The sequence below is a fragment of the Lampris incognitus genome, chromosome 4 (genome assembly GCF_029633865.1).
Source record: "Lampris incognitus isolate fLamInc1 chromosome 4, fLamInc1.hap2, whole genome shotgun sequence".
In the NCBI taxonomy this organism is placed as follows: Eukaryota; Metazoa; Chordata; class Actinopteri; order Lampriformes; family Lampridae; genus Lampris; species Lampris incognitus.
Genome location: NC_079214.1, coordinates 49,894,628 through 49,904,563, shown reverse-complemented (window position 1 = coordinate 49,904,563; position 9,936 = coordinate 49,894,628). Strand labels below are relative to the sequence as shown.

The 9,936-nt window shown below is 43.4% G+C and overlaps 1 protein-coding gene across 2 annotated transcripts in view; it reads right to left on the bottom strand.

Moving 5' to 3' along the window:
- Positions 1-1,831: 1,831 nt before the first annotated feature.
- The window catches only part of LOC130111208 (nuclear receptor ROR-alpha A-like), a 322,431-nt gene continuing 314,326 nt past the window's right edge, over positions 1,832-9,936 (bottom strand). For both annotated transcript variants that reach the window (XM_056278302.1, XM_056278303.1), the window contains 4 exons: positions 9,508-9,615; positions 6,156-6,266; positions 5,219-5,331; positions 1,832-4,970 (listed from right to left, as the gene is read on the bottom strand). In XM_056278302.1, coding sequence (XP_056134277.1) covers positions 4,806-4,970; positions 5,219-5,331; positions 6,156-6,266; positions 9,508-9,615 — 497 coding nt within the window. In that variant the 3' untranslated portion in view covers positions 1,832-4,805. The remainder of the gene's footprint in view (positions 4,971-5,218; positions 5,332-6,155; positions 6,267-9,507; positions 9,616-9,936) is intronic.

The following is a 9,936-nucleotide window of genomic DNA, read 5'->3' as shown; positions in this document are numbered from 1 at the left end:
AAAAAAAAAAAGGACCAAAGTGACAAAAATGCTACAAAACAGCAATGCTAGTAAATGTGGACAGTGGTACAGATGTCTTTGGTCACGGCAGTGGTTGATCTGTATGTGTTTCTCATACTGCTGCCGTCTCTTTCCTTCTCTGATACTCTGTGTGCTTCTCTGCAGCCTGCACAAGCATACGGGCACCGTCTCATTAGTCTGCAGCAAATAACATGCCACATGGAAACTACCAACTCAAAATGTGTGGGTTTTTTTTTCAAATGATCACCAATTTACCTTTGTCACACTCCAGTTTTTTTTTTTTATTACGTAAACTGACCCTTTTCCCATAGGCATATTGCAATACACAACCTTTGGTGATAATGTAGTGCTGCACTGGTCTCCCTGAGCATGGGTTTTTACAACACAAGCCATACTACTGACATCAGGTAAACTATGCTGTAGTGTAAGTTCAGCGATACATTTCTCAGTGAAAACCACTTGTGTAATGTGGAATAAGGCATGGCAGGAAATGAGTGTATTTGCTTTGTCAATCTTACCTGCAAGAATGAAAAAAAAAACTATCCATTTACTAAATTGTGTAAAAATAATCAAGCTTCAATGTGTTACTTGCTTGGTTCATGCATTAATGAACCAAGCATGAGCACTGTATATGTTGGTGGCCGTTATATTCCCTCGTCATGCACTCATCCTGCATTCACTCTGCATTACTACAGCCATCAATTTTGTCTATCAATGTTATAGTTAAGGCTGAAATATGATCATATATGCGTGTAACACACTGGCCAAAGAACTCTTCTCAGGGTTGGAAACTAAAGTGCAGCAAAGGTGCATTAAAAAAAAAGTCTGAATTTTAACAAAAGTTAAAGGTAAAGTTTCTGACTATTTTGACATGTGTGACAGTGGATGGCACGTTAACCAGCCACTGTCATTATTTGACTTGACATGACAAATTTGACTTGAGTTGACATGACTGTGTAGTTTCTGGTGACCATCCCACTGCTGTCAACAATCCATTATCTGCATACCGACTAAGGTCTGTCACTGGTCTGCTTAATGTCAATAGTCTCAAACGGCCCATGTCAACTCTTTTTGTAATACATGTGTGAATAAGTTAATAGTTGTACATCACATTTTGGTGGCCTTATGCATACAAAATAGGTAGCAATTGTACAGAAAACGGCTTGTGTTCTATTATAACAGGTGTCTGAAATTCAGATTTGACCAGAAATCTAAAGCGCTTTAAGTGGCTGTTGCAGCTAGAAAAGTGCTATATAAAATCCAACTTGATTGATTGAAATAAATGTTACAACACAATAGGGCCTCCAATTAATGGCAATTACTGCCAAAGTACATTATCTTTGTCAGCCTTAGGGGAAATTTACTGATATTCAGCTGCTGGCAGTTTGTAAAGCCTCACCCTGACCTGATGTCATTCCCGGGGCTCCATAGAAAGGGGGGGGGGGCAGCAAGAAAGGCTTTTTCTCTTTGCTGAAGTGGACTAATGGACTATGTAAGACATGCAAAAAAAACCAAAAACTTGCATGTGGTTCAGACAAAGCGCTAGCGCGCTAGCAAACATCAGTGGAATAACTCAGAAAATGGACAAGCCAATAGGCAAAACACCTAAACACACTTATATGGAAACAGAAACACATACTTAAAATATGCATACTGACACACTTACACACACTGTGCACCTTCACACAAACCCACACCATCCATCTGAAGTATCTGCATTAGCACATGTATCAAGTATTGAGATCTTTTTTTTAAGTATTGCTGCATTCTGAGTTTCTCTCTGAGATGTTTAATGTGGTCTCAGCTGGGTCACATGGAGGTCATTCACCATCAGACAAGACTTCCGTCTGAAGTTTTTGATCGTTCAGATCTCTCTGCTTTAAATGAGAAACGACACTTTGTTAAACAGACTGGTGTGGAGACAGAAAAAAAAACAGCACTCGAGCGAGCAGACATGGAATAAGTCAATCACACAAGCGGATATCAGCTTATTGTTTTGCCTCTAAATTAAAAAAAACTCAAATCAAGAGTCTTCACACCAGAGAGACATCCGTACATACGGAGGGGTGCAGGGACAAGCGCTGTCAGTTTACTCAATGCAAAAAAAAAAGAAACATTAACAAAGAATCCTTCGCTATAGCATATTTTAAAAATAGTTTTTTTTTTATTGAAAAGTGGTTTTAAAAGTCTTGAATTGCAAGTAAAAGTCCAATGGAAAGTGACTTGACCACTGCCTTCTTCTCCGAGGCCACGGTTAAACTGGTGAGCCATCAGAAACATCTGACTGTACTTACTTCACGGTCGTGGCCACTAGATGGCGGTACTGATCAATTTCCAGCTAGACGAAGTTGCTACTCTGTGTCATTTCTCTCATTTCCTTTTGTGCCATGCTAGTCTATTTCTGGGTGCCAGGACGAAAAGCTCAGTTTCATTATTCATTCTCACAGCATATGGGTGCATCGGAGAGAAAATGGAGACCCGCATATCTAAGTGCAGCTTGTGATGGGGTTTGCAGTGATGGCGGGGACATGGGAGGTAGATGGACAGAGCCACGGTGACGGGTGGGGGATTTCTGTTGATGGGGCTGATGCCAAGGACCAATTTGTCTGGGCTTGAGAAACACAGGAGGATTTTGAAATATTGCTCTTGAATCTCGGATGGCAGACATACCAGCGCAGGATCAGGTTACCTACTGCCGCCGATACTGTGTAAAGCAAACAACACACTTAAAAACCAAAATACAAGATTTTCTTAAATTACAAACAGGTTCAAAGTGCCTGATCCACTGAACAATAAGAAAGCCATAGCTATAATCAATAACAGCAGGTTCTTAAAAATAGTTTCTAAAAATATTTTTACATTGAGTCATTTTGGCAAGATTAGCCTGGAGATGTAATCGCATACCCTGTAAGGAACAATGTTACGGTTCAATGGACAACTTCAATGGAGCTCAGCCCATGTTTCCAAATATCAAATCTTCATCAGTGATGGCCGTGAGGGAGGTGAAGTCTGACCCTATATGTTGCTGATTGTCCTGTTTTTTCTGTGGCCACTGAGTTTGAAGAGTTATTCCAAAATAGCGTACCCATTTTGTTAAATTAAAAAACATCTAGAGGATCAAGTTATTAAAATCACTATTTTCTTGTCAATTATCCCCTAAATTACCATCTGTCCTTCAAAATTTACCATATAAATATACTTTTTTTTTCCTCTCCCCTTTTCTCCCCAGTTGTACTTGGCCAATTACCCCACTCTTCCGAGCCGTCCCGATCACTGCGGCACCCCCTCTGCCGATCCAGGAGGGCTGCAGACTACCACATGCCTCCTCCGATACATGTGGAGTCACCAGCCGCTTCTTTTCACCAGACAGTGAGGAGTTTCGCCAGGGGGACGTAGTGCGTGGGAGGATCATGCTATTCCCCCCAGTCCCCCCCCCCCAACAGGCACCCCAACTGACCAGAGGAGGCGCTAGTGCAGCGACCAGGACACATACCCACATCCGGCTTCCCACCCGCAGACACAGCCAATTGTGTCTGTAGGGACGCCCGAACAAGTTGGAGGTAACACAGGGATTCGAACTGATGATCCCCATGTTGATAGGCAATGGAATAGACCCCCACGCCACCCAGATGCCCCAAAATGTACCTTTTTTTGTGTGTGTGTAAGCTACCACTTCACATTGACTCTTCAAAAAAAAAATTTTTTTTTGGATATTTCATTTTGGAATAAAACTTCACATTTCCCATTTTCTCCTTTTTTTTAACTCTCCCTTCCAGAGCAGGTTGGACTTGACCGACACATACTCATAATATATGCTGGGCTTTTTGTTTTTTTCATTCGCTCCAAAGTTTTTTGATCAAATGATCCTTTTTGTTCTGGTGCTTGTGTGTTTCATGCTGCATCGTGCACAGGTACGGCTCACTAACGGGAGATAGAGAGAAACCAGCTGAATGACAGCATCCACCTCCAAAGAAAGAAAACAGTTTGATGAAAAAAAAAGGTATCGTAATCTTCTTTTTTTTTTCTCCATGATTTAAAAATGAAGTTTTAGAAATATCAAGATAATCAAAACAAGTCATCTTTTGACATTAACATACCATTTTGTGGAAACTGACATCTCTGGAGACAAATCAAATTTGAGCCATCCATTTATACCAACATGCACAGGGCCATTTATCATTAAGTGGTTTTCAGCCTCCGCAGGGGGTTACATGATCACTTCTGAGCTATGAAAAAAACTGATTTATAATATTTTTTTAGTCATTGTGACGGCATTATGAACATTTGTTGCCGCTAGGCTTCCTCCAATTATTATGAAGTACTGTGAAAAAGGAAAATAAAAATCATAATGTGATGTCAAAGTTCACCATCTGACATGTTTATATTGGCCTCAGGGCTTTGCCAGTAAGTACAGTGTCATTGTGGGTGGTGGGTTTGTGACCTGATAAATTTTACAAGCTCTGCTGTAAGCACTATGGACGTGACATCCTCATTCTCATCCCTTGGGATCCATCTAATCTAGACGTCAAGGGGATGACGAAGAGTAGGAGAAGGAGGACGATGGTGAGGTGAAGAAAAATGAAGAAGAAGAGAAGGAGGTGAGATCCTTTCATTTTGCAAAGCACGCCGGCTGTCTGTGTAAGTGTAGTGGCCACGTCACTGACAGAGGGTCTGTCCGTTTTCCCCTCGGCAGTGGGGCTCTCAATATTACAGCCCAAAAACCGTACAAATACGGTTAGGTACAGTCAGAATGCGGTACCGCACCGTAGAGAACCTGTTAGCGACTAGCCCTCTGCAGGCATGGCCTGTTCAAAGTCTGAGCCAAACAGTTCCTTGTATAAGGGAGGAAAGTGGGTTCGGACGATGTCCGGGTAGACCGCCTTGAATGCCGACAGCTTCTCTGTGTGCCGGCTGCAGAGGGCCCGCAACGTCGACACCTTGCAAATCAACTGGGGGGGGGTTGGTAGTGGCAGAAGGTTGAGGAGAAGCAGGTGAGGAGTTGGCAGACAGAGAGAAGAGAGGAGTTGGGGATGAAGATAGTGTACAAGGAACAAAGAAGGACCTGTTGGTTAGGCTTGTCTGTATGTTTGCATCCCTATGTATTATGGTGCATGTAAATGAGTCCAAGATTCTGTTAATGCATTTGCATATAGCTGAGTGCGCACATATGTATGTATGTGTGTGTGTGTGTGTGTACCTTGGTGAGTATGCCATCCTCTCGGTGGTTCTTCTGCAGGACATGTTGCAGAGCCAGCTGGGTCTTCTGCTGAAGCTTCTCCACCTTCACTTTCTCCTGAAGCCAGGAACGGTCTGAACCAACCACACACAGACATGCAGGCATAAAGGAAGCATCACTTTGGGTACCCTTTTACATGCAATCTGGAGACTTTCACAAAATCCTTGCGTGTGTCTATGCATATGCACCGCTCACATTCTGTCCACATGTACACGGGTACGCATTTTGCTTCTTTCATAGACATGTTGGGATGTGATTTGGAACAGTGGTTATTTATATTTACATCTTGTGTCAGGTATTTCAATCACTGATTTTAGTCGGGGGGGGGGACTGGAACACCAGGTAAACATACTTAACTACCTGGCAGAATAAAAAAAATAAATAAAACAGCAGTACCGGTGGTACCCGAGGTCCAGATTAAGAAGCACTGATTTAGAAAACAAGCAAAAGAAAAGACATGCATGTTAGGGTAAATAGTCCTGTCTGTGCCCCTGACTGGAGTTGGTCCCTGGGTGCAGCACGGCAGCTGCTCACTGCTCCTAGCTACACAGTTAGGGTGGGTTAAATGCAGAGAAAGAATTGCCCCATGGGGATCAATAAAAGTAGTAAAAAAAAAATTTTTTTTTAAAATGGCTAAGAATTTGAGGAAAAAGAAAACGAAAAATGAATTAACTTCCTGCTCTTTATACGTCGGTGTCCCAGTGTGTTTGCAGATCACAAACACAGTTTGCCTTTGTTTGGGTACACCCACAGTCCTCGCAGTTGGCTGCTTGAAATGTGATCTAGGAACTGTGTCCAAGAGCACTCACACTTTAGACCGCGCTGGACAAGCGCACCAGCCAAGTGCCGGTCATACGGAGATGTCCTGCTTCGGTGCTCTGCTGGGGAGCCGACCTACCTGCAGACAGGAGCACGAAGGCCGAGAACACACCGATCTCTTCCTCAGACAGATGCAGCGAACACATGTTCTTGGCAAAGTCAAACACAGATGCTATCAAGTCATCACAACCTGTGGGGACACACACACACACAAACCCATGTACACACATGCATCAGAGAGTAACAATTAGTAAAAAGTCTCTTATAATAATTAAAACTACTCTGCAATGGACACACAAAAACATGCAAATAAACATGAGTACATATGCACATACACACATATACACACAGAGCGCACACTCACACACATGCACGCACACACACACACACACACAGGTTAGTAGAAAATTATGAAAATGACACTGATTGAAAGCTCAAGATAGAAGACCAGAGTTCGAGCATGCACACACACACACACACACACACACACACACACACACACACACACACACACACACACACACAGTACTTAGCACAAAGTGTTCATTATTAAGAGTTTGTGTAATATGTCACAGCAGTATCACCAGGAACAGTGTGACAATTAATCAAATTAATTAATCAAGTGCAAATTGCAAAAGAAATGTTCTCTTGGTAATTAGCATTTTTACATGCCTTGGGGTCCTGAATGAAATAATTGTACGATGAAGCAGTCTTTCTCTGCAATATGCACCACCACTTTATTTTTACTGTTCATTCCTTGTGCCAAGTAGTATGTGGATGACTGAAAGTAGTGGTTATATTGTGAACCAAGCAGAACATACGTATAAGCAGACAGACATGGTCAGGCACGCCGTGTTCAGACTAACCAATGACAGTTGACAGGTAGTCTAGACACCATGGTCATTAATGTCTTCACCTTGAATTAGATCAATGAGCATCAACTGACGTAGTGCAGGTAATTGAGTGTGTATAGTTTGTGAGTTGAGAATATGCATGCCTGTGTACCATATGTCTGATTATGCATTTCTGGTGTATGCATGGTACTTGTGAGTGTGTAGCTGAGAGAGTTAGAAAAGGCAGTGCAAATGTATATAAATATGAGTGATTTAGTTGGTAATGAGCCATACATTCCCATGATTTGTTCAGTGGACATCCCAAACATAATTGTAACTAGAGAAGTGCAATCAGTAGAGTGCAGCTCTCCACCAGGCATAGGTATCTCCCCTTCTCTGGAGTTTGAACCTGGCGATAAACCCCTGCTTTTTTTGCCTACCGTGAGAAGGCGAATACACACACGGACAGAAAAACTGGTGTTTTTTCTGCCATTATAAGACTTTTGTGCAGTGCCCAAATAAACTGAATGGGAAATATGGAAAAAACAAAGTTGTTAATAGGTTGCGCTCAAGCTAAAAAAAACATTTCGCCTGTCAGTATGTGGATGCACAGCCTCCTAGGCGGACCCTCCCATGAAAGCAAACAAGTTTGACATGAGATGACAGAGATCAGGCTATCATAATTTCAAAGCCCATCGTGGTTTTCATGATATAAAATGAATCAAGGTAAATGGCTGCTCTGCTGATTGACTTTCATTCATAAAACATTAATTCATTCATCTTCAGCCACTTCTCCGGGGTCAGGGCATGGTGGCAGCAAGCTAAGTAGGGCACTCCAGATGTCCTTCTCCCCAGCAACGCCCTCCAGCTCCTCCTGGGGGATCCCAAGGCATTCCCAGACCAGATTGGACATGTAGTCCCTCCAGCGAGGTCTGGGTCTACCCCGGGGTCTCCGCCCAGTTGGCTGTGCCCGGTAACCCTCCAAAGGAAGGCGCCCAGGAGGCATCCTAATCAGATGCCCGAACCATCTCAATTTGCTCCTTTCGATGCGAAGGAGCAGCAGCTCTACTCCAAGCTCCTTCGGATGTCCGAGCTCCCCACCCTATCTCTAAGGCTGAACCCAGACACCCTACAGAGGAAACTCATTTCAGCCGCTTGTATCCGCGATCTCACCCTTTCGGTCACGAACCAAAAGCTCATGAGCGAACATTGACTGGTAAATTGAGAGCTTTGCTTTCCAGCTCAGCTCCTTCTTCACCACATCAGTCCGGTCCAATGTCCGCATTACTGTTGATGCTGCACCAATCCGCCTGTCAATCTCCCGCTCCATCTACCCTCACTCATGAACAAGACCCTGAGATGCTTGAACTCCATCACTTGGGGCAGCAGCTCATCCCCAACCCAGAGGGAGCAATCCACCATTTTCCGGTAGAGAACCATGGCCTCAGACTTGGAGGTGCTGACTCTCATCCCAGCCATTTAACACTCAGCTGTAAACCACCCCAGTGCGCGCTGGAGGTTGCGTTCTGATGAAGCCAACAAAACCACATCATCTGCGAAGAGCAGAGATGCAATTCTGAGGTTCCTAAAATGGACACATTCCTCACCTTGGCTGCGCCTTGAGATCCTGTCCATGAATATCACAAACATAATTGGACACAAGGGACAACCTTGGCGGAGTTCGACACCCACCGAAAATGTGTTTGACTTTGTGCCGAGAATGCGGACACAGCTCTCACTTCGGTTATACAAGGACCGGATGGCTTGTAGCAACTGCCATTCATAAAACAACTGTAAGAAAACATAGCTCAGTCATGGGAAATGCTTTATTGTAGCTACAGAGATGATTTCCAGCTGTGACTGATTAATCCTACTCTTGAAATTTTATTTTTATAGCGGTGTTTGTACATTGGAGGCTATGGCACTTCCACGTGGTGGCGAAGTGAATGAGGTGAATTATTTTTGGTTCATCCTGTGTTCCTCCAGTTCTCCTGTGCTGAGATCAGGAGCGAATGATTTGTTGGCTCGCGAAAGATGATCAACTTCTCATTTATTTTCAAGACTCATACCCGAATACATAATGTTTTGGTTTTAACACTGTCACTGCCTGATCTGACTCAACAGTAGACATAGATTGGGCAGCGACAGAGAGCAACATTGGTCAAGCGAGCTAGAGAGTGAATGAAGAGAGGGAGTGGTGATAAAACAAACGTTTTTCAAAGGTTTTGAATCACCACAACCATGAGAGGTTCCTCATCATAACTGTACACAAAAAAAAAAATAGGGTGATAGGTCCAGTAGTTTGCAAGATTAGCCACGGACACACACACACAAACACACGTGCATGCGCACAATCAAACACATAATCCCCTCCAGGCTACCACCAGGTGGAGATAATAAGATTTTCCTTTTTGCGTGAGTGTATGAGAGAGAGATAGAGTAAGGGAACAGTAAATGGGTATCACCTGCTTAACCCAGTAAATTGAAAATCAAATTATGTGGCTCTAACAGTGAACCCTAAAAAGATACTATTACTCATTTTGCTCTTCCTCTTCCTCTCTCTCTCACTCTCACACATAAACACAAAGCGCTACACACCTAAGGCTTTAAAGACATCTGGCCCTGCGTATTTCCCATCAAAGTAGACGGTGTTGTTCTGCATGTCAAGAGCCCGGCACATTCTGACAAAGACCACCTCTAGAGAACCTGGGTAAAAACAAACAAACATGATGCCATTCTGTCATTTGAAACCTTGATGAGTTAGTCTACTTTAACATATACAGTAATGCCAATTTGGTGAACACTATTGTTAACACAGTGCTACAGGACCGACATTTTATACTGAGCCACTGGCACAAAGTCCCCCCCGTGCTTTTTCTCCAATTGTATCCGGCCAATTACCCCACTCTTCCGAACCGTCCTGGTTGCTGCTCCACCCCCTCTGCCGATCCAGGGAGGGCTGCAGACTACCACATGTCTCCTCAAATACATGTGGAGTTGCCAGCTGCTTCTTTTCACCTGATAGTG